The 26,241-nt window shown below is 40.8% G+C and overlaps 1 protein-coding gene across 1 annotated transcript in view; it reads right to left on the reverse strand.

Moving 5' to 3' along the window:
• TMEM117 (transmembrane protein 117) overlaps nucleotides 1-26,241 on the reverse strand; it is a 404,345-nt gene that overhangs the window by 51,747 nt on the left and 326,357 nt on the right. The window contains exon 6 of the mRNA XM_080939837.1: nucleotides 20,922-21,081. Coding sequence (XP_080795963.1) covers nucleotides 20,922-21,081 — 160 coding nt within the window. The remainder of the gene's footprint in view (nucleotides 1-20,921; nucleotides 21,082-26,241) is intronic.

Consider the following 26,241-nt stretch of genomic DNA (forward strand, 5'->3'; position numbering starts at 1 on the left):
TGTGCTGTAGATGGATCGGGTGGGAATGGGCTCCACATCTGTTCTCAGAGGTTTCTGTAATGGTTTCCATCTGTTTAAAAAAAGCACCGTTTCTTATGCGAGGTGTGAAGACTGCACTTACTTGTGGCTATAGGGACAGGTATTTAGAATGGAGTTGATGCGTAGCCACCCATGTGGTATTATTAACAAGCAGAGGCTTTTGGAAACAAGTCGTCATAAGGCAGAGCCTTGGTCCTGGAAGACACAGCCACACAGTCTACGGCAGATTGGCCCTCACCAGTGACCCTTCAAGAACCTCCCCAGAGTCCCAACATTTAAGGGCTGAGAAATAGCGTTTCCGTCCTTGTAAATCATGCAGGTATGTCGTTATATTTTGGCCTAGGCAACGGACTAAGAACTGAAAGGAGCATAAGGTATTGAAGTCACTGAGCTTTGAATATTTTTAAAATACCCCATACGTATATGTGTAAGGTCTAATACCACACAGCCCTGCTAGCATCTCCAGATAACTAATTGCACAGTTGGGGGAACTAGACTAGCTGACCAGGAGTCCAGTCATGTTTACTCAGATTCTTTTGAACAAACAGTTTCGTAAAACGGGGAGAGTAGATCGCAGCCGGAGAGGAGAGCCAGGGGAAGGAGAGAAAAGTCCACACTTGGTCACTTGTGAGTGCTTGAGCTGTGGCCGATGCCACATTTTATATTCATTGCTTATTTTAAGAGAGAAGCGGTGGTTTAAAGGAGGCTTTCAGGGGCAGCCTTCAGGCAGTTCTCCAAAGCCTAATGCTCGATTGCTTAAAGACATAAAACGGGGAATTCAGAAGGTATCCCATAAAGCTTCATTAATCACTACAGATCACTACCAACCAGTGAAATGCCATAAAAGCTTGCTTTGTGTTTCTCTGAAAATCCAACACTGATGTTTCCGTAGCAAAAGGTCACGGAACTGAACAGACTGGACGTTTGCTAGGTGGCAGATTGGCAGTTTACGTGTGTCCGTATATCCACGTGTGAGAGTATACACAGAACATCCTGTTGCTGGCATGAGGACCTTTCGTCCCTTACCATCGAGTCAGTCTCCTGTTTTTAAATACAGTTTAAATACCAGCATGTTAGACCACTGCTCTCTCCTTCCAGACACCAAGAAGGCTCGCAGAAGCTGCGGAGTTAGGATAATCTCGAACAGTGAATGCAGGGGTCAAATCTGACATGGGACCTGACCTAAGCACACTCCTGCACAGCCTTTCCCAAAGCTTTCAGCCCCAAATGCCCAGATGAGTCTGATCTTCTAAGAGCGCCTTGGGGACTAAACGTCAAGAACATGGACTCCACTGTTGGAAATTTGCTGGACAGAATCCTACCATGTCTTTCTACATGCTTACTGCCCTTGCAGTAAAACCCAATCTTACCCTCATTTCTCTCCTTCCCCTCCTTCTCATCTCCTTCCTCCTGCCCCTCTCTCACCTCCCCCTACTCTTCTCCTTCCTCCATCCTCCTCTCCTTCTCCTCCCTCCTCCTCCCCAACAAGGTCTCTATGTAGCCCCCTGCTGAAGTCAAGTTCATAATTTTTTTCTGCCTCAGCCTCCAAACTACTGAGAAGCAATGCATGTCCTACTATTTCTATGTTGGTTTTATGGTTTAGACCAAAACGATTTCTCCTTAAATGCTGCAAGGCACTGGCTTTATGGGAAAAAACAAGTTTCATTGCATATAAGCTAATTAACACATATTACTCGTAGCACCTTATGATACTTAGACAATATAGTGTGATTCACCTAATTCTTCTCAAAGCCGCTATGTAGGCTTGCACACCCACATATATTTTTAACTCAAAAGCAAAGCAAAATTCCATCAACACAAATCTCTACTCACCTTTGCCAAAGCTATAATGATAAAGATTTTAGTCCACGTGCATGGAAATACGAAACAGTGTCAATAACATTTGACTCATCTTAATTATGATGATTACTTCATTTAAAATTCAGAACCTTTCTTTAATCCAGAACCTTCTGCTCTTTAGCTGGGTGACCCTGAATATCCCACTTAACACCCCAACATGTGAAACACAGGAAATTTGGTCTTTCCTGTGCTGAGCCACTGAGATAAATCAATAAAATAAAGAAAATGAGGAGAACTTAAGACAATGTTTAAATATAGAGCTTTACTTTACAATGATGTTTTTTTCCCAGAGCTTTACTTCATTTAAAATTGATGGATTAACTTAAATTTACTCTAAACATCTCTAGGTTCTCTAATGAGCATGCCTGGCTAGCTTCAATGTGGCTCTGTTTTTCTGAGCCCACTGGGCTAAAGTAATCTTTCTTCAGGTTCTTCTTGCCCCATAGCTACTGCTTGATTTCAGTGTCAGCCCCTGTGGAGTCACAAGCTCTTCCCAAGGTCACTCACTGCCCTACCCCTCCAAGTACCTCCATATGCTCCTAGGTCCACTCCCTCCCATTTAGTGAATTTTCTTCCTGCCTTTAAGATGCAAAATTAAACACGGGAGCATTTGCAGCCTCTGAAAATCGACTAGAGCGCATCTCATTGGATAGAGCCTCCCCACCCCACCAATACGTTTTATTCTCTCTGAATCATAATCTCCTTATGCTGAAAAGCTGTTCTATACATTTTCACCAGATGTTATATGTTTTTGGCTTCAAGACAGATAACATTTGCCTCCCCCTCTCCAGATAACTCGTTATGCGTTATTTATACAGGACAAATACTAGAACTTGGGTAGGCACTGAAGAACTCTGCCATCAAAAGAGCAATGGAGAGAAAGACTACCATTGTAACTAGCACCCACACATTCATTTGGCAGCTGCACTCCAAGTCCTTTTAAGAAGTGTGAAGACAGGTTTTCCAAGTGTTTGTGTGGCTTAGCCAAGCACTGAGCAGACAGACTTGGAACTCAGACCTGCAGAGCATCTATCACTTGGTGACTTAGTTAAAGCTGATCGTTCATCAGATTAGACTAGGTCATTTTGATGGTCCCACGGTTCCTTGTGCCTTTCCACAGAAGAACTCACTTTAACAAGCAGTGCAATTCATTGATTTTTGTCTGTTTCTGATCCCAAAGGGCAGGGCCATTTTATCTACCACATTTTATACCCTGGACTATTATTGACATTTAATTTTCCTTATCAAATAAATGAGCCCTTCTCCGTTCATTTCAAAGCAGGACCCTTAGGAAAACCTGATTAAGACTTTTGTCTGCTCTGATGTTCAAAACCCTTGGATCAGTTAGAGATGCCCGAATTAACCTGGGTAGTTTTGTCAACACAATTACTTATCACTTTTGAAATACTAATAAATCTTATTTCAATAATACCTTACCTCTTATCAAATAGTGATAAAATATTCAAAGTGATTGAGAGTGAAGATATCACCAAAATATTTGGAAGTAGCCTTCAAATGAACTGAATTTTGAATTTTAAAATGCTTTAAAACCCATAGGTAATTCCAAAATGCAAGTATTAGTTCAAACTTTTTATATATACATGCATGAATATAGAATTACATCTCCTATGGAAGTGCTATCTATGCTGTGTGCATGTGTATGTGTGTATTTCTGAGTTGTTTAGTTTTATTTTTATGATCTCTATCTAGAAGGTGATACTACATCCAAAATTACTAGGCCATTCTCACCATTGATTGAGAATTTACCTGAGATATGACTCTTTTACAAGTTATGAGCAGGACCTAGAGCAAGTCTGCTAGCGATATCACTGTTGGAAAAGAGTCAGAGACACCCTTCACTAGGACAAGTGCTGTCCAACCTAATGACCCGGGTTCAATTCCCCAGGACCTACATGATAAACAAATGATTCCCTCAAACTATCCTCTGACCTCTGCATGTGTGTACCTGTACTGTGGTAACTGCATGTGTGTAGGTGTTCACATGCATGCACACACATAAATAAAAATACAATAAATATTTCTATTTGTTCACCATAGTGTGTATATTTTATTACTTTTTTTCTTTTTTTTTTTCTTTTTTAACTTATTGCTCATGTCTATGGTGGGACCTCTCGATGTGTTCATGCCTAACCCCAACCAAAATCCAGGAAAAGTTTGAGATTTCAGGCTGCTTAGGATTTTTCCTTTCTGGCTTTATATTGTATTTAGGATGGTGCCCCACAGCTGTGGTGTTCAAAATTATTTCCACATAGGATCCTGAGACACAATAAATGGACTGTAACCTGCAATGCAATAGAAGGTTTTCTGATTGAGGTACCCTTGTGCTTCTTGTGGTCAGTCTTCCTTTGCCCCTCTGTTGGCTCTGGGGCATCTCCGGAAGCTAGTGTTCTGAGAGCTGTTTTTAACTAAGATGTATTCCTGCTCCAGGCATCAGTGGGTTTATAAACTCCTTATGTGTCTCTTGCCCATATCAAGAGTCACTGAAGAGATATCTTGAGGGAACATGGAACTTTTACTTATATGATCAATCTTTTGTTGACCTTATCTTATTAATATAAGCTTGCTTAATGGTCTGTTACCTCTCTGGTAATGAAACAGTGTGCTATAGAAGCCTCCAGAAGTTTCAGAAGTTTCTAGAGTTGAAATAGTAACACACACACACACACACACACACACCTAAAGTTTTAACTACAGATCCTTTTTAATGTGAATTATAACATGAGTTTTAACATTTTCTTTGTCTAGCTAGAATGTAGTGCTATAACCGATCTGGTAACTATAAGAGCTACCAGCTTTTTCCTGGAGTCACATACTTGCAGGCAGAATGCAATGCCTCCGTAAAGCTTCAAAATTTAAGTAGGGTTAAGGGTGTTTGTCATGTTGAAGTTCTTGATAGTTTCTATGAAGCTAATGCAACTCAATTTGAGCTGATGCAGATCTGTAATACTCTTATTAATCACAGTGGCTGAATGATTGGAAAACTGTACAAAACCCTTCAAGGGGTTCACAGTCTGGTGGGTTAGACACGGCTCTGAACCCTCCAAAGGAACTCATCCGTGACTAATACAATTAATATAAACTCTCAGGATGTTGTGGAGTGAAAGAAAAAGAGGGTTATTAATCACCTTGAGAAATGGCGAAGGAGTTTGATCCAGTAGAGATACTGGTGGAACTGCATTTAGGTGACACGTCTTCTGTTTAGAAACCACTTAACTGTCTCGCTGTTCCACAGGGGAAAACACATTTGTAATCTGTCACAGAAGTTCAGGCCTAGGCTGTTTAGCTTGCTGTGTGTAATGTGGCATTTTCCTTAATGGGCATTCCATGACATCTTACCAGCCAGCTCTGAAAGTGTAGGGAAATGGAATTAAAACACCAGGGCCTTTGATGTTGGCAGTTGTGGCGTTCTTACCGATTGGGAATGGCAGCTGCAGAAGGCCTGGTTATCTCAAAGGCTGGACTCCCGGGGCAATATCCCTAAGTGATTTGAAGCAAGAAAAATGACAATTCCTATTTCAAATCACTGTGTAATAAGAAGAAGAAAGGGGGGGGTTATCTTCTGTACAGCACAATGGAAAATTACCCATTAATGGCCACAGTGCAATAAAAATACAGCAGATGCCAAAATGCACAACATGCCCATTATCCCAGTGCACAGCGATTAACTATGCACATTCCTTTTTGTCATGCAAAAACATGTAGGTGCTTTATTGAGCACTGTAAGCATTCTTAAGCGAGTGAAGATGAACGTGTCTTTCACTTAACATACTGTTTAACACCAGTCAAATTTTCAATGGAAGCAGGAACATCTTCTACTTAATCATCTTGGTGGAAATCATGCATTTGGATTCAGAGCACAGTCTAGTTCCTCTCTCTATAATCCAAACTGCTTTTAATTCTTTCCTCTTGTTTATCTCCCTGAACACTGTGTTGCTGCAGATAGTTTGATGTCTGAATAGACTATGAATTCACTCAGATTTCAGTGACGTGGATTGTATGGCTACAATCTCCCCTCCAATCTTCAAGTGCCCATTACATTTTCCTATTAAATTTCCATTAAATTTTTTTCTTTGAGATGTTGAATCCCTTAGAAAAGAATATGTACTGGTCTTGTTGCCCCAGTAGACTATAGCTGATGGGTATGAAATGCACAGAGACATATGTTAGCACATATAGATGCATCTCTGGGGTTTTGGGTAAATGTGTTGAATAGGTCATGGTAGTGGTCTGAGAGAGGATCATGGGAGAGAGGATCAGGCTGCTGTGGATTCTGCCCTGACTGGGAAACTTGGCAGCTGACTCAGGCTGTAGGTAAGGCCATCAGTGCTGAGAGATGGAGAGTCAGTTTCCCTCTAGGCTTCCAGAGCATGTTCTCACAGAAGGCCACATATTGAACAGTGAATAACCCGTACTGACCGGACTCAATGGGTTAGGAAGGAGGAGTGGGTTCTGGAGAAGGGGCAGCGAATGTGACCACAGAACAGTTTAAGAAGTTCTCAAAAGGCTGTCTGCCCGTCTGCTCTTTTCTGGAGGGAAATGGAGGAGTTTGGGGAAGAGGGAAGGTAGGGATGTGATGGGAGGAGTTGGGGAAGGGAAAACTGCAGTCAGGGTATTGTGTATAGGAAACAGATAAGTAAAGAAAAGGGGAAGTGAGGTGTAAAAGCAGAAGAACACTGGGAAGATGGTAAGAACAAGCAAGAAAAGTTAGATGGTGGGTGTAATCAAAGTACAGTATACAGATGCACAAAAATGTCAAAAGAACACTCATTGTTGGGCTTATATAACTAATATATACCAGCATAATAACTAAGCATATGCTTGCTGTGAAACCTGCAAATTTTAGCTGTCTAGGTGTCAAAGACTCATGTACCTTAGTGGACTGGGTTCAGTGTGTGCTTTAGACACTGTCATTGGGGTAAAGCCCCTCTAACCCCAAGGCTAAGTCCTCTCACAGAGCCTGTGTCTGGTTCTTCTTGACCTTCTACTCATGCTCTTAATAACTTTGTGATAAGGCTGAACCCCCAGGATAATCCGAAGCCTTACATTTGGATTATCTCCCAGCCTTGCATTCAGCCAAATCCAACTCTAACACCATGGCAACTGGATTCCTTTTGAATTACTACTTAACATATTTGAGGTCCCTGCAGTGAGGCTGCAGATATCTTGGAAACTGAGACAAGAGGCCGGCATTAGGGTACCCACCACACCAGGCATATCCAGTCACTGGGCGTTGGAGTATATACTCTTACAACCTGAAAGGAGTTGATGTTAAACTATCCATGATATTATTCATCATCTGGGCTTATACTGTATCTTAATTATGTCTGTACGTTCTTTTACAGAAGTTTTACGACATTTCTCAAAGAAGCTTGAAACATATTTATGCGTCTTTCTTCTCTCAGATCTAGTACTGACAGATCACTGTTTGTGAAGCACTTGAGCAAGTTTTAATGCATGTGTGTACACAGGAAGATTCTTCTTAAAACAGTACTTTTAAACTGGACTTATTCTTGCTTACAGATGGGGAGGGATGTGGAATCATTCAGGCTTCAAGCAGAAGACAGTGAAAGGTACCAAAACACTACAGGTTTTGAAAATTAACAATTATTCAAACATGGTTCATTCTTCATTTAAATATTTGCCTCACTGAGCCAATCTCAGAAAACACGTGGAGTATTGCGTGATGAATGCTGGAGCTCAAACAGAAAGTACCTCATTACTACTGACCATCTGAGCATCTCTGAGCAGCACCAGGGACCAGGAGATCAGGCTATTGAATGCCAGCTTCCCCACAGTAGCTCCTCTGACATGAATCACTGAGCCATTTTATTCTACCCAATTATGACCATGTCGTATCTCATTCCTCCTCTCTCTCCACCCGGGATATTATAGATAGAGATTTTTTCTAGTTAAAAACTGGAATTTTATGAGACTCCCTGTTTCACGGTCTCCCTTTTTTTCATTATCAAGGCCTATAAAAGCTTCTTTCTTTCCTCATCAAATAAACCACAGTTTAAAATGTTTATCACGGAGGATTCTGTGAGTATATTTAAAGATACTTTTACCACTAACCTTAAAACATTGAGTCTATATCAAGATATACAACAGAAACTAATGTGATGGCTAATGTGTGATGATTTGTCATTGGAAGTAGACAAGTGTTACTCTGTGGAAAAATAATTAATGAAGCATTATGGATTATGGCTGAATCACAGTCTTGGGACCTTCAGAACTTTAATTCACTTGGCATATGTTTCCTCTCACTAACATAGAGGTTTTTATTATATTTGAAGAGTTTTGATGATTTTTTTTATAGTGATAGTTACTTTAGAGAAATAGGGAAAGACACACACACACAAAATATTGGGTCAAAGACTGAAGAGATGGTTTACCCAGTAAAGTACTTGCCACACAAGCATGAATACCCCACTTTGAGCCCTACTATCCGCAACATACAAAGCTGGGCATCCGGACATGCATCTGCAATCCCAGTAATGGAGAACTGGAGAAAGAAGGGTCCCTAGGGCTTGCTAGGCAGCCAGTCTAATCTCATCAGTGACATATGATTTTAATGAGAGACTCTGTCTCCAAACTTAAGGTGAGTAATGATTGATTATCACATGCCGACATCACCTCTGACATGCATACACATGCCTACACATGTACACATGCCGCTGCACATATACACAAGAAAACCATATGTGACTGAAGGCTGCTGACAACGTGAAACTGAGGCCTGGGGTGTGAGACTGTGAGGAAGAACAAGACAAGTGGTACCTAGCAGGAGCATAAAGTCTGACCACTCAAAGATGGATGTGAGTGTGTGGTTTCGAATAAATATAAGATTAGTGTTGGCTCAGTGTTGGTGACAGCTGAGGGGTAGATGATGGGGACTCTCCCTGTAGACATGCCCTCCCCATGCAGAGCAATGAGAGAATGCTTACGTATGTCCCTATTACATTCACGTGCTGCTGGGTTTTTGTCCAGGTGACACAAACAGCCATATTTGTGAAGGGGATTTCTCTTTTTGTTTTGTTTGGTTTTCTTTTGTTTTATGGAAGGGGAAATATTAGCTGAGAAAATGTATTTATGAAACTGAACTATAGGTAAGTCTATGAGATACTACCTTGATTAATAGCTGATAATGGGAGGGCCCACCCCACAGCATGGTCAGAGTCACCTCTGCAGATTTGGTTCTGAGTTGTCTAAGAAGTCATCTAAGGTGGGCCAAGCCATGAAGAGCAAGCAATCCAGTAGGCATTTTTCATCTGAGGTCCCTGTTTTAGTTCCTGCCTCCAGGGTTCTGCTCTGATTTTCCTCCTTGATGGGATGCGACCCAAGAGTTGCAAGATCAAATAAAGCCTTTCTTCTGAGTTGCTTTTGGTCATGATATTACAGCAATAGAAACGTAAGATATCGCGCGCGCGCGCGCGCGCGAGCACACACACACACACACACGCACGCGTGCGCACACATTAATTTTGTAAGATTTAGTACTGTATGTGATAAATTAAAACGTCTCTGAGAATCTCTCAGAGATTGCTTCCAGCTTCTCATTTCCTTTCTCCTTCCTACAGCACCATCTCCTGGGCTAGTGCTCTACTCTGTATGCAGGGATCACCTATAGGTCCTTGAGATGCCTTTGCAGCCACATCTGTCACTCTGCCTATTAAGCAAATAGTCTCTTAACATCCACCCTCCGTGCAAGGACCAGGAGGAAACACCACTTTTCTACTGCTCCATTAACACATGCATTTGTGTGTTGAGGTATTACATCATAATACATTGTTTTCAGCCATTGTTTATATCTTACTTAACTTAAAAAAAATAAATGTACTAAGCTATTGAAACCAAAGATTAAGTATATAGCAAGCATCACAGCCATAAATACAATCTGAAAGAAATATTTATCAGGATGCATTTTCATCAAAATTATAGGAAAATGTAAATACATACTTTGCTTTTTTTCTCTCTCTCTACACGCAAAAATATGTATGCACAGAGATACATAAGGCATCAGGAGTGCTACAGACACGCAGAATAAATGTGAATGTGTTTAAAAGTTACCCAGTGTCACTACATGCAATGAATTTTGAATGCCATGTTCTGCAGTATCTACGCCTGTAACTCAGCGTGAGCGCCACACTCACTTCCAAAAGTGATACCCAAGAGCCGTGAGCTCAGGGGCATTGGGATGAGGCTCCGTAAGAAGTTATTCCTCTACAGCAATCCTACCCCACTCCCCAATGACGGATGCCACTAGATGCTGATGAAAGCTAAGAGCCAGCAGCTTTAAGCAGCAGCCAGAAAGTTCTATCTCACGTGGCTATGACAGCGAGGAGCCTCTATGTGGGTAGAAATCATGAGATTTCAGACACCACTGTGCACTGAATAAGAAGCCTCGAGGTATGCTAACGAGAAACCATAGCTTTGTACAAGGTCTGGTGGTTCTAGGACCAAGACAGGGAGAAACCCCCATTAGTGCAATGCTCAGCTTGCAACTGATGGCTGGGGCACCTTGTTTCCCAGACAGCAACCTCTTCATCCATTATAGAATGATAGCTAACCTTAGAGAAATAGGAATGGCTATTTTACACACACACACACACACACACACACACACACACACACACACACACACAAAATAACTGACTGAGGAATAAACTTCCATTGATTTTCTTCCATTGATATATAATTTCATTTTAGGCTTTTGAGATAGGGTCTTACTTCACAGGCTTAAATGGCCTAGAGCTTGCTACATAGACCATGCTGGCCTCAATGTTGTATAATTTTGAGCTCTTCTTGTACATTAACTAAATCATGAAATAAGAGTGGGAAGCTTTTGAAATTCTATACCTGAGAAAATAAATTCCCAAAAATGGAGTGACTTATCCGACTTCCCTGGTCACTTAAGATACATAGACTTCTGAAGTCTGATGTCAGAATATCCCCAGGACACCCATCAACCCATCGGGTGCTTTGTTTTGTACATGGTTCAATCTGATATTCCTAACAGTGCAAGGTCCCAAAAAAAATGTATGGGTTTTGGAGTCCAAGAAGGCTGTTTTTGTGGTAATCATTTTGTTGATTCCAGACTTTATCTGGAGTCTGTATGCCATGAAACATTCTTGCTAGCAAAACTGTAAATAGTGACAGCCAATCATGGCTAAGGTTTTGACGTGCTTAAATATAGTTCCTAAGCCTCCCGGATGGCACCGGCTCACAGTCAGTGCACACACATGCCAGCCTTCATTTCCTTTCTACTCTGTTGTCCTCCTCCTCCTTCTCTCAGCTCCAATGTGGCCCCTGGCACTGCTCTGCCGCCCCGAAGCGTTGATTGTCACCTCCATTAAGAAGAGTCATCACTGTGGAGTCCTGGTGTTGGACTATAGACTTAAAGATGCTAGGCCTCGAGCCTGCAGCTGGGCATCACTCCCCTGGCATTCTCCTTATGACCAGCTCCTGAGGAAATAAGGCCAGATTTGTAAATGACCTGTGAGATCCAAGTTGTCATCAGGATCTGCTGACTGTTCATGTTGTCCATTGAGTTATAGACCCTCCTTAGGCTTCTACAGTTGTAAAAACTGAACATGAGAGGAAGCAATCCTAAATGCTCCCTCTACCCTAAACTTCTGTCTAAAAACAGATCTCTTAAAAAAAAATTAAGGCATGAGTTTAAAATAAAGCTCCTAAATTTCAGAGGATTGTTGGACTACTTCCATGACCTCTCGTGGCTCGCAAATGTGTTTTTGTAATCTGTTCTTTGACTTTATCAGTGTATCTTTAAAGTTAAAGAGCCTGTAGAAAGATCCTATATCCCTTGCACCATCCAGTGAAAGTACTAACCAGGGGAAGGGGGATGGGATAGCAGGTTTGCAGAGGGCGAGCCAGGAAAGGGGATAACATTTGACATGTAAATAAATAAAATATCCAATAAAATAAATAGAAGAGAAATAAAAAAGTACTAACAAAGAACCAGGCCATCCAAGCTGAGAGATGATATTTGAGTTTGGTGTCGATTGTTAGGGTTCATCTCTAGGGTCACATTCTGACCTCAAGTACAGCCAGTTAAGTACGGTACCAGGCAGGAACCTGCCTCTAAAGATGCACGATAAATCCTCTCTACTGTGTAGCGTGGTACCGTGGTGTGTGTGGTAGCCACTGCTTCTCATGTACCACTACTACATGTGAGTCAACAGGGCACATTTAACATAGTGTAGAGAGGATTGGGATTAGGGCTGAACTACCCTCTCTGGGTAATGACCAGACTAATGCCAAGCACAGAAACAACACATCTTTCAGGCTCACACATCTGTAACTAGCTGCCTCCCTGTATCGGTAGGAAAACCACTGTTCATTTGCTATTATGAAGAATCCACGTGCTTCAATTTCTAAGTCATGATCTTGTTCTCTTTAAGAAAATACAACGGGGACTGAAGCTGCTCATTTTAAGTTGAGATAAAACTTGAACAAGCCTTTATTTCCTATTTTCTTAATCAAATCTCATGTTCATCCAAGTTACATTCCTCCCCCATGTTGAAAGATTTTCCCTGACCCCAATAATCCCTTGCAGAACTTACTGGCCATTTAAAAGATGCCGAATATTATATATCAAATATTATTAATTTCATTTGCAACTGAATGCCCTTATTACTTTAGTGCTCATGATATGATCCTCACACACACACACACACACACACACACACACACAATCATACACATACATGCAGTCCTGTCTTAGTTTGCCTTCTATTGTTGTAATAAAGAAATGTCCAAGACCAACATGGTGGACAAAAGGTTTATTTTACATACACATCCCAGGTCATAATCCATCACCAAGGAACTCAAAGCCATGTTTACCAGCTTGCTTAACCAACCTGTGCCAACTGTCCAGGAATAGCACAACCCCAGTGGGGTCCTTCTCTTGTCTACCAATCAAGAAGATGCCACACAGAATTGCAAACAAACAATGTGGCACAGGTATTTTCTCAGCTGAGGTTCCTCTTCCCATTTGACTGTAGCCAAGGCATCTCATAACGAGGATCCTAACTGACTACTTAGTTCTACTGCTTGGAGATCAATCGCTGGAGCTATTCGCAAAAAGATTCCCTTCTGCCATTCTAGCTGGGCTCTCTCTCTCCCCACTGGGTCAGCAGTTTTGTGGCAAGGGCAAACTTGTAGCAATAAGCAAAATTAAGAGTTCAGCCCCATGGCTGTGGACAATAACAGAGTAGGTGTTTATTATGAATCTAGGTATTAACGCATGTTTAAGCCCCTTACTTCAGGCCATCCTTGGGGCTGAAAGTAGAAAGTGCGACCATACTGTTTGAAGACAGGTGTGCAAGGATTGGGTCGGTAGCATGGTGATATAAAGCATCATGAAGAAAGTATTCAAAACACTTGGGAGAAGTTCCATTAGACACTCCTAAACCCAAAGACCACAGTGAGACACTTGGGAGAAGTTATATAAAACACTACTAAACACGAAGACCACATTAAGTCAGCTTAGACACTTACACCGTGCTTTGCAAATCTCCCATAAAGCAATAGCAGTCAGAGACATTTATTCTGAAATATAATTCAATGTATCAAAACATTGTGGCTATTTAAATCAAAATAGATTAACGCTTGTTGCTCTAGCCTATGCTATGGCATGAGTTTACTCTGCACACAGTAAGGTTAGAAGAAATATTCTGGTAAAGTTGGATCAGTATAAATTTTAAAATAAAATCTTAACAAAAGTCACAATGTGTATTATTAACTGTCAACCTGCTTCTCAGAACCACACATAAAACAGAGAACACATATTTCAAATCTGTTACACAAGGAAATGTTTGTAGCATGGAATTTCTATAATTAGTTCTTAGTGAATTAAGAACTGTTTCTGGGTAAGTCACTTATAATCAAGTGCTTTCTGACCAAAGGGTCTTTTAAAATGCATAGGTGTGTAAATTATTCATATTTTATTTTGATATCTAATCACTGTAAAATGATACTTCACTAAGAATGACCAGAGATAATATTACCACTTGTTCACGCGTGCACTGTTTACAAACAGTTTACCTCCTGAAATATCACACACCATTTGGCTCTTGTGAATGATATTTTCACTCTGTTATTGATTCTTCTGTTCAGCAACAATAGTTATGACATAAAGCAATGGATTAATAAAGATGAACAGTGTTAAAAATAAAGCTACTGGCTAAACAATTTCCTTTCTGGAAAGGTATTTTAAGAAATACAAAGGTAACAGACAAGCATATAAATAAATTTAAAAGAGCAACAATAAAAAGATGTGTCAACCATATGAGGATTTACCAACTGTTATCCTTTGAAATTTTTTTAGCAGTCTCTCCTCTGCATGGCTTCCCATTACCTTAGCTCACATGAACCTAAGCTATGAATAGATGTGTACATATGTATTACACATACACACAGATGTACATGTATATGGGTGTGGCTGTCTTTGAATATGAATAGAGGTAGCTTTATATCATCAACTTCTATTTTATTTCTTCTTTTGTCTCTGTTAAAATATCATTTTATTTGGCACCTACGTACTTACAGGGTTTGTTAGACTTTCTGATTTATATATATACATATACATATATATATATATATATATATATATATATATATATATATATATATATATATATATTATGTGATTATTTAAATCGAGTTCATTATGGAGTCACCTCACATGTGTATCATTCTTTTATAGTGAGAACCATCAAATCGAGTCTTGTCAGCAACTGCAGAGCACATAATGTATCCTAACTATGCCTACCATGTTGGGCGACAGACCATCAAGGCCTGCAGCTCCTGTCTAACTGGAATGTCCTATTCTTTGACTAACATCCCCCTTTCCCTCTCTCCCCACCAGCTGGACTTCCCCAAGGTACGAATTTCATTCCATCTTTTGGCTTTGGTCAAATGTTCTACCTTCATTCTGACCTATTTCTTGAAATCTTAAAGTAGATTATTAAGTTTAACAAGAATTTTTTTAAATATCCTTTTATAAATTTTATTTATTTTATAAATATGAGTATGTCATTGCTGTCTTCAGACACACCAGAAGAGGGCATCAGATCCCATTACAGATGGTCTGTGAGCCACCATGTGGTTGCTGGGAATTGAACTCAGGACCTCTGGGAGAGCAGCCAGTGCTCTTAACCGCTGAGCCATCTCTCCAGCCAAGCATCCTTAAATATCTGCAATATTCTTGGGATCTTACACAGGAGGAACACATGTAAATGAAACAGATGTGACTCTCACTTTAAAGAGTTTGATAAATGATTGGGGAACCAGCTCAGCTAGAAATGTTGTCAGAGTCATCCTGGGGAACTCTCCTTTCAGCCTCTTCTTAAAGGGATCCTGTTATTTCTAACCAGTAAATGTTTTCTGTGTGTTTCTACTGCTTATATGTTGGTGAGACCCTTAATATGTCACATATAAAAGATGATCATGTAAACACACCCCCTCCCCCTTTCCTACAGTGATGGGATCTCATTGTTTGTATATGGTGCATGAAACCTTGGGGCCTACACAATGTTCAATAGTAACTCTACCACCGAGCTACAAGCCTAGTCTCTTGCCTGCCTTTTTTTAGCATGGCTTATTCCTAAAGCATTCTCAACATTTAAGGAAAACTTTCTTAAAATAATCATTAGTTTCAAGCCCATACTGCTTAGAACTCAAGTTGAGTCATCCTTAATAGGATGATATACAATTCTTCACATATTTTGTCAGTCCTATCAGTGATGTGACTTCAGTGTGAACCATACTTGCAATATTTCAAGATGTCTGAACATTTCCTCGATGTACAGTTAATCCTTCTGAGCAGCAATATGGAAGGAAAAATTCCCTAGAATATTGAGCCATATCCAATCAGGATTAGCCCAGCTTCAGTTAAGTACCAGTCTCAAAACCATGCAGCTATGAAAGGGCAGACATCAGGCTGCAATCCTGAAAGCCAGTTTTCAGTGGCCAGACTCTTAATCTTCTTGCTCTACTACCCAGAAGACTAAGCAATGCTAGCTTGGGTTCTACTACTGTCTATAAGTACACCTGTGTACATTCACAGATACCCTCCCATTGCTGCCTCTGCTTCCTGTGTACTTGTAAAGCAGCTGCCATTAGCTTACATCCATCTAGTCAGACAGTTTAATAGTCTATGATAGTCTTTCTTAGCAATTCTCCTGAGTCCAGTCACATGAAGCATCTGTGGGTGGTGAGAACAAATGGAAACTGAAGGATGGACATAGGCCATCAGGCCCAATGGTCTCTGCCATTGCCCACCCCACCCACTACTGCTCCCCACACACTGGAGAATTCTGCTCTTCATTCCTTCTTGGTTCTTAACATTTGTTTTTCTGTTCTTCTTCCTGCCTCCTTCCTTCTCTTCCCTCCTTTCATTCTTGTCTAGCACACACACACACACACACACACACACACACATACACATACGTACACATACAGACCACACATATACACAGAGACACACACACAGATTAACACACATGCACACACAGCACACATATACACAGACACACACAAACCCACACAGATACACAAACACACACACACACACACACACACACACACACACAATCGCTTATTTTACATAGATGAATTTCCTCTCTTATTGCCCTTCATAGTAGATGCAAAAATGCCTAAAAGCGGAGCATGGAAAGATTTCCAAAGTGAGAACAGCACTGCTGAGCCATTTCTACTCAAAGAATTCCAAATAATGGCCGTCCTCCTGAAAAGTAACCAGTCCTTCACTCATATTTCCATCAAACTGGAAACCATGCTATGCACCCATGGGGTCTGTAGACAAGACCCTTGGGGTCTTTAAACCCCATTTCCTCTGTCTTCTTTCTCCAGATCCATACCAGTTATTACTGTGTTGCCTGCCCTATCTGGACAGAGCAGATCTTACTTGGATGGTAATTCTGCTGCTCCAGAAGACAAGATCTTTGACTGGTTCCCTATTCTCACCAACCTCTGCTCTCCTAGGTTCCTTGAAGAGCCCCTCCATCTACTCCTGTCCCCATTCATCCTTCTTTCGGAAATTCCTTTGACACTTTCACTCTTGTCTATTCCATAATCTGTTTCGACTCCTTTTACCAACTGATCAGAAAGAGCGGGCAGTGCACGGTGCAAACTAAACACTCAAGCAGTGGAATGAGGGAAATCATAGAGATCGAATGATATCACCAGAGACAGTAAAGGGGATGTGGGAGAAAAGTTTCTTAAGACAGATTTTCCTCTCTAAACTCTACATGTATCCTATAACATGCCCATCTTATGAGTCATGCATCATTTTCTGGAATCTGCTTTTGTCTTACTTCGGATTACTTTACCCAAACCCCAGAGCATGTGAAACAATGAGTTTTAATGATGAACGTAGAAAAGCCCATTTCATGAACATACACAAAATAATTACATCTCCCTCCCAAAAGATGCATTCTTCTTGTTTGGCTAATGTTTTACTCATTTTCTTAAAAGTTAAGCCTTTATAGGAATAGTATCACATTCTTAGGGCTGAAGTGAGCTTGGGGTAGAACCCATGTGTAACACAGAGTGGCTCTGGATTTAACCCAAGGCACCAGGAAGAACAATCTAATGTTGTTTTTAATGTTTGATTCAAATGTGGCACCATTTTTCTGTAGTGCAGGTGGCAATCACCTGCCTTTACAGAGGCCTGGAATAAATTGCTTTTCAATCCTTTAGATGCTCTAAAAAGCTGGGGCTCTTTAGGAAACCATCCTTTCCCTGATCTTTCTAATTTTTCCATTTTTCTTTCACCTGAAACTCTATGATGATGGCATGAATTGGGTCACGGTCTGGTTGGCCATGAACTTGTTAGGACCGTATGCGGCTTTTTCAAGTGCTAGAAGAACAGACTCATTCTGAGACAATTTCCTGAATGAGCAGCCTTCCCACATGTGCTGAGTCTAGAGCTTCTATGTGAGGACCACGGCTGGCATAAGACTTGAAGTTGAACGTCTATCTGACCATCCTTATCAAGCAAGGATTATGAGCTACTAAAGGCGGTAGCTAGGGCAATGAACACAAGAGCAAGGAAAAGGGAGCTTGCTGGTCTGCAGTGTGGGGAAAGGTGCTTTGGAAGGGCCAGTGGGGAAGTGATAATGTGCCTTCCAGAAGGGGGACTATCATCCTAAATCCCAGTAGAGCAGGGGAGACAAAGTCTGGCCAGGAGAAAGGGGCTCCTGGATATACAGGGAATAGGCATACTGGATGAAGAATGAAGAGCTTCAGAGTCGGGTAGGATGGAGAATGGTAAACACGGGAGGAAACAGCCTGCACCTCACAGTGGGGAGTACTGAGAGATGAGTGATAGGTTAGGAACTTTGTTTGGGGATCAGGAAGAGCTGTTGATGATGCCTGTGGCTGAGAAGTAGTGTGCAAAACACACAAAAAAAATCCTTTCTTCTTGAAAGATTACGAAATCTAGTGCATATGGTGGAAAGGAAAGAGGAGAAAGAAGGTCCTATTGGTTATTTTTAATGGTATAGAGGAGACTCCACACTGGGATAATAGCAGAGAAAGGAGAAGGAACTGTTGAAACACAGAAGATGGAGAAAGATTCATTGATCAGCCCTATAGAGTGACACGGGGTTGAAGGACAGAGCAAAGGGTCCGAGAGTTCTACCTCTAAAGACTCCTCTCAACACCTCCTCCTTTTAGTAAATAACATATAATTTGAGATTTTCGGACCCAGTTTCTCCTTTTTCTTCAAACTGCATCTCTATCTCTGGTCCTGCCATCTCCCACACTGACCTGTCATTTGAGGATTGGTGGACAGGCCCTAGAGAATCAGCACGGAGCACAGGAACACCACAATGGTCACCCTCAGGGGTGCCAGCTATGACCCTTCGCTTCCTTATAAACTGAAATTTGAAGAAGCTGCTTTGCTGTAGGAAGCAACCAAAGATGGGGGTGGTGGGGACCAGGGTGGGTACCACAGACTTTGTCTGTTTTCTGTTGACTCAGTCTCCTCTTTGAAGAGACAATGGCATCCTTTCTCGTGAAGTGCCCTCGGTGTTCCTATAATTCAGACCCTCCTTCCCCTCTGATGAAACCTCACTGGCAGGCTGTACCTTACTTGCAGCCAACATGGTTGAAATTGAGTGACTCCTCAGCACAGACATGTCATCTTGTCAACGGGTCTCAGGATGCTCTGGACCGGTCAGCATTTTACTGACTGTATATTTTTGTGTGTTAAAATTTATTTTTAAAAAAAGTCTAGAATACCCTTTGTGTTTCAATCCTGCTCTCTCTGCAAGTATAGCATCTAGCTAGCTTTCCTTTGCTCTGTTTGTCTTTATTGGGCACTTTTTTGCATGGAACTATAATTCATACACATTCTAATACCGTGTCTTCCCACGTGAAGTCCTTGGCTTTTGTGAACTCACTTGGAGGAATACTTAAAATTTGCATAAGCACAGAAGAAGGGCGAGCATGCAGTGTCATCCGAGGATGGAGCTGCACACAAATCTGAACCAATCAAAGGAGATAATAGTCTATTCAGCTGTTCGTACCTTTGGCTCTAAAATGGGGTCGGAAGTACCAGTGGGGCTAGTTAACCAGAGAGAGATTTTAACATTAGAAAGAATATTAATTAGGAAACAGAATAAGGTAAAGTAGACTTGATACAGTAATATGTGACAAATCATTGCATAACTGTTAAAAACTCAAATTGGAGCTCTGTAGAACAGGTCCTGCAGCTAATGCGGTACAAAACCGAGCCCACCAATGATGCCTGACCTTATGCCCAAGCCTTTCTCTCTACGCTAGTGTCTTGCAGAAAATGAAAAGGCCGCATATCTGTTTCTAGAAGGGACAGAAATTTTCAAGCTTATGTCTTCAGATAGTTTTCAACCATAATGTATTTCAAAATACAACCCATTAGAAGATAGACTATAAGTACCACATGGAAGCCAATGCCCAGGATATGTAACAAAACAAGACACTATTGTTCTGCTTTTCTACAACACAATAGCTCTCATAAAGGCCCCTCTTTGCCTCTAGAAACCAAAAACAAACCAATCTGCTATCCTGCAAAGTCTCGAATAAATTCAGAACACAGTGGAGTTCCCTTCCCCTTTGGCAATGGCAGCCATTGTTCTCGTGACTTATAGAGCCTCCAGAGGGGAAACGAAACTGCCTTATGAAAGCAATACAAAAAATGTCTAGCAAATGGATAGACATTTAATGAGCAAGATAAAGCACCAAGAAATCACAAATGTCTCCCTCCTTCTGTCTCTTTCAAGAAAAAAAAAAAAAAAAAAACACTCCCACACTGCAAACACTCCCGCCAGCAGTCATCACCAGTGACACACACTAGCTCGAAAATGTTTTACAAAAATATCTATTGCTAAGCAGGGTGGAAATACTGTTTATGTGAAATGGAAGTGTCTCTGGTGAATGCTGAAAATGATCATTTCATAACCAGAAAGCACTTTCCCACTACTCCATTTCAACCCCGGGTTGCTTTGACAATTTCTCTGCATTGCTGGCTTTCTACCATTTTGATCTTTGAGTTCTCTGCTCAACAAATGACAGTTTTGGGGTGTGTGTGGGGGTTCTACTTTTTTTTTTGTTTTGCTTCCTGCATAGTCCATGCTTAATAATAAAAGTAACATCAACAACAATAATAATAGCAGTACATTATTTCCAGGATACGCCTAACAATATTCATGAAATGAATTCTCTCCCCATCCCTCTTCCTCTGTTCCTCTCCCTCCCCACCCCTCTTCTCTCTCTCTCTCAGGCACACACACACACACACACACACACACACACACACACACACCAGTTGTTTGTTTCTGCCCAGGAAAGTTGCTGAGGAACTGAATAGAGAAGCCCCATTAACCACAACCATAACTAAGTTCTTCTCTCACAACATAGAACCCATGCTAAGAAGAAAGCAGAGACCAACTTCAGAGAGAATAGGGAACACAGACACTCACCTGCATCACGATAAGGAGGTCAAAGACCAAGATGAAAGAAGCAAGGAAGGCTCTGGAAACTTCATCACTGGGCAGAAATCCACGGTTCAGTTTGTCCCAGCTGATCCAGTCGGTCGTGATGACGAGTACCACCACGGAAGTCAGGGTGAAGAGAACAGTCCTGCAACGAACAAGAAGCTCATCATACAACGATGCTGATACTCACGAGGGCTGGCTGTCTCTGCTCCACTAATGTCTATAAATACCCACCCCAAAGTGTAGTCTCCAGAGGATGAGAAAAATATGTCAACTTGGTATTTTCTTTAAAACAAACAATAAATTATGATAACGTCTCTTCCAAGAGATCCCCTGAAGAACAACATGGATTGTGAAAGAAATGTGAAGAATAACAGGATTACTAATGACCCTGGTAACTTTTATTAGTGTCCCAAAGAGAATACTATATAGTTTCCATTACATTCACACTTTGAACTGAGGTCCCAGAACAGTATGTGAACACATAGGTAGCTGGTAAAAGGTGAGAGGCCCCTGGATTCCACTGGCTCTTTGCTTGACCACACACAGCAAGCTTCTTTCCCTCTAAATGCAAGAGAGTGTGTGGAAGGCCTCTTGCCTCGGGACCATTTCCCATTGTTTACAACACATTCCCTGTTCTGTTCTCATGAGTCTTCATAATGGCCTTAAAATATTACGACTTATACATAGAATTTAGTATTTGTCGAAATTAAGCTTTCCACAAAATGATCAGATTAGCTTTTTTAAAAATATCAACATTAAAAGACATCTTGAAATGTGCACACTGAGACTTGATCCAGAAAAAAAATTATCTAGACTGAAACTGGGCTGCTGGAATGTTGTCATCTGTATATCATTTGAAACTATGTAAAAAAAGGGTCAGCTTAAGTGCAAGAAAGAAAAAAGAAGAAAGAAGGAACAAAGGAAGGGAGAGAGCCTTGTGGTTGGGTCTAGCCTGGGGTTAGGTCTCCCTGGGGTTGGGTCTGGTCTGGGGTTAGGTCTCCCTGGGATTAGGTCTGCCCTAGAGGCTGACATCAATAAAATCTCTTCTCTTAGCAACTGCCAAATGCTACCCTCAACAGGGTTGAGATTTCATTCCCACCCACTCCACTCTCTCCAGTTGGGATTTTGTCTGTCTTGAGCTTGTGCAGGTCTTGTGAATATTGTTGAGTTGGTGTTAGTTTAACACATGCAACTGCCTATTGTGTCTAGAAAACAGTATTTCCTGGAAGTTGGCCATCACAGTGTTCCTACAATCGTTCTGCTCCCTCCTCTGTGAAGACTCCTGAGCCTCGAGGAAAGTCCTGTGATATATACATAACAACCTTTAATAACTCAAAATGAGTAATAAGAATTTTCCTGGAAGTCCCTTTCAATTGAAAATGGATAAAATCGGCACATTAGATTTCTCAAAAGTTCCTTTTTCCTTTTCTATGAGCTCCATCTGAAGCAAGACCTACTTTGATATAATGAATATAAAATATTCCCTACCGATTATTTACCCACATATAGAAAAGACACATTACATCTCTAAACTTTTGAATGATGATCTGTTATATAGAAATTTCATGTTTTCTTCTGCTATAGTAAGTGAAAGTAAAAATCCATCCTGAGACACTTTGGGTACCATATATAAGGTACTTCAAGTAAGCACCACGACGTAATCAACACCTCATGAGACTGTTATAAGGTTCCTAAGGGGCTGTGCTGTGTGACAACCACAGCAAAAACCATTTCTAATCTCAAAGAAGTAACTAGAGATAAACAACAGAAGGAATTCTAGACAATTCACAAACCTGTAAATTAAACATGCTCCAGAATGCCCCTTGTCAAAGAAAAAATGAAAAATGAAATGAAGAAGGATCTAAAGACAGGTAAGATAGAAATGAACAGACCAAAGAACAGGGATAAGACAAGAGCAGCAAGAAGTCTATAGCATAACCTCCTATATTAAAACAAAAGAGAGCATCTCACCAAGAAGCTTAACTTTGTACCCTGAGGAACTCTAAAAACAATGAAGCCCAAAGGAGATCAGAATTAAGAGGCAATATATAAACAATAGAAACAAAGCAAAGCACTGGCAAGACAAAGAAAAGATAAACCTAGCAAACCTTTGGCAACAAATGCTGCAAATCAACAAAGCAAAACAAAAGAAAGTAAAACAGTAAAATGCATACCCCAGACCTGCGGGTGATTGTAAGAGAATATCATAAGCAAGGACAAAGCACTTACTGAGACAACCCAGAGCAATGGATGCATCCCCTAGAAAAGCACAGTCCACCAAGAACACATCAGAAAGCAGTCTGAATAGAACAAGATTAAATAAAGGACTGGATCACTAATCAGAGGCCTCCTAGTACAGGTGGACCACATGACTTCACAAGAGAATGACACAAAGTCATTAAGATCAGTTGTAGCCACCCCTTCCCAGACACTCCTAATATTCAGCAGAAAGAAAAGCTTGTCAGTTCAATTTATAAGATAGCATTACTGGATAACAAGGTTAGGCACAAACACACACACACACACACACACACACACACACACACACACACACACACACACACACACAAATGTTACAGAAAAGTATTCCCAATGAACAAAGGTATAATTTTTCTTAGCAAACTGGCAGCCTAAAGAAGGCTTGCACACTAAAACAGGTAGAAGCTACTCATAGGATGCAAGGAGAGGCAAGCACGGACAAATCAATCAATATGATACATTAATTTATAAAAATGAAGAGTCATAATCATGACCACCATCATAGGTATAAAATATCTTTTGATTAAAAATTCAGCACCCTTTCATATTAAACAAACAAACAACAGCAACTCCAGAGATTAGATACAGAGTCATGTAATACTCAACTATGAGGCCACAAGCCGTGAAATGTCTGTGTGAGTTTACTACATTCTTAGGATGGATAGAACATCCAATTGTATAGCTAAGCCATTGGTGAGAGACTGATGTATGTGATTACAGTAAGAATGTACCTCAACAGAATTGATACATGATACACTCAGTGTGTGTGATGGTTTTTATATTCTTGGCCCAGGGAATGGCACTATTAGGAACTGGAACATTGTTGGAATAGGTGTGTCACTGGGTGTGTGGGCTTAAGACCCTCATCCTAGCTGCCTTGACATCAGTCTTCCATTAGCAGCCTTCAGACAAAGATGTAGAACTCTCAGCTCTTCCTGCACCATGCCTGCCTGGATGCTGCCATGCTTGATGATAATGAACCGAACCTCTGAACCTGTAAGGTAGCCCCAATTAATTGTTGTCCTTTATAAGAGTTGCCATGGTCATGGTGTCTGCTCACAGCAGTAAAACCCTAACTGAGACATTGCGCACTATAGGTGGAGAACACTTAGTTTTCCCTTCTCAGGAACAAGACAGGGGCCCTATTCTCATTACTTCTCTTTGAGCATAGAAGTGTGGCTAGAGAAATTAGGCAAAGAAAATACAATGGCAGAGGATATTATATTATCTGCTTTCATTTGACATACTTGCATGTTTAGAAACACTAAACCATCACAAACTATTTGAATTAAAAGTGTGGGAGAAGTTGGTGGATAGAGAAGTCAATATTACCATCAGTCATGTATCTACACACTCACAGCAAAATATCAGTGTAGTGGCTACTCCTGGTTGTCAACTTGCCTATATCTGGAATGAATTATGATCCAGAATTGGAGGACACACTTGGGATCTAGATCTTGAGGCTAGAAGATGCAAGTTTCTGAGCAGTATCTTGGCATGGAGATCTTGAGGACATCGAAAGTTTAGGCCAGGTAGTACATGCCTTTAATCACAGGAGACTGAGGCTAGGACATCTCTGAGTTCAAGATCAGCCTGGGACAAAGCAAGTCCCAGATCCAGGCATGGTGGTACACACCTTTAATCTGGGCCACTTCTGCTGGAGACCCATATAAGGACATTGGAAGAAAGAACATTCTCTCTCCTCTGCTTGCTTACACTTATGTGCCCGCATCTACATCTACAGAAGACCAGCTGAAGCAACCAGCCTCATGGGACCGAGCAACTCCTAGATTCTTGGACTTCCCATCCACAGTTGCCCATTGTTAGGTTAGTTGGACTACAAACTTTAAGTCAACACAAAGAATTCCCTCAATATAGAGAGACATTCTATAAGTTCTGTGACTCTAGAGAACCCTGACTAATATGATCAGTAAAGAAACTAGGAATATAGTTCCCCTAATAAAGACTCAAAAGAAACAAAGCTACCTAGACATAGATTTAACCAAAATAAATAAACAAATAAATAAATATCTTTACACTAAAAAAAACTGAAGATGCAAATGGCTGGAAAGATGTCTTATACCCATGTATTAAATAAACAGCTAAAATGGCCATATACCACCCAGTCATAAAATGTAATCTCTATAAAGATTCTGATGGTATTGCTTTCACTACAATAGAAAAAAAATTCTTAGTTCACATGAAACCATCAAAGAAACCAAGGAGTCAGAGAACTTGGAAAAATAAATGTGGAGACACCATATTTTCCTGTTCCAAATTATAACACGGAATTAATTTGTAGGAGGAATTCAATTAATTTTTACTAACAAGATAATTTGTATGTGAAAATATACATGGACATTCTTAAAATATAGGAAGACGAGAAATAAATGCATACACAGGTAGTCAACTAAGTTTTGAGGTTATTAGTAGGAATACACAATGGGGACATGGTCGTCTTCCCAATAAACACACAAGAAATAGACAGCCATGTGCAAAGGCTAAGACTGAATCCGTACTTATATTAGATACAAAGCTGTCTGAAAAAAACATTAGAAGCTTATATAGATGCCCTCAAACCATAAAAAGCCTAGGAGAAAACAGAAGTCGTCAGTATTGGTTTTGAGAGTTATTTCCTAGATCTGACAGCAGAAGCACAGAGAAAGAAATAAAAATGAACAATAAGATAATATCGAACTGGGGAAAATGCGTAGCAGAGGAAACATTTGGAATGGAACAGTAACCAATGAAATGGGAGATTGCATCTGAAACCTACACATCCGGAAAGGGATCCATACACTGAATGTGACTCGGTGGCACGGAATCAGATGAAGGACTGGGGAAACGGCCCAAATAGACATCCTTCAAGAGAAGAGTTAAGGATGCTCAGAAGGTGTAGTTTAGCCATGGTGTGAGTCTGCGCCTCGTCTTACTCCATATTACACCGTGTTCGGTTGATATCCCTGGGAAGCCTGTTCTTTCTCGAGGGGAAACAGTGGAGTAGTGGACCTGGGGGAGAGGGGAGCTGGTAGGGGTGGAGGGC

The sequence above is a fragment of the Micromys minutus genome, assembly GCF_963924665.1.
Source record: "Micromys minutus genome assembly, chromosome: 27".
In the NCBI taxonomy this organism is placed as follows: domain Eukaryota; kingdom Metazoa; phylum Chordata; class Mammalia; order Rodentia; family Muridae; genus Micromys; species Micromys minutus.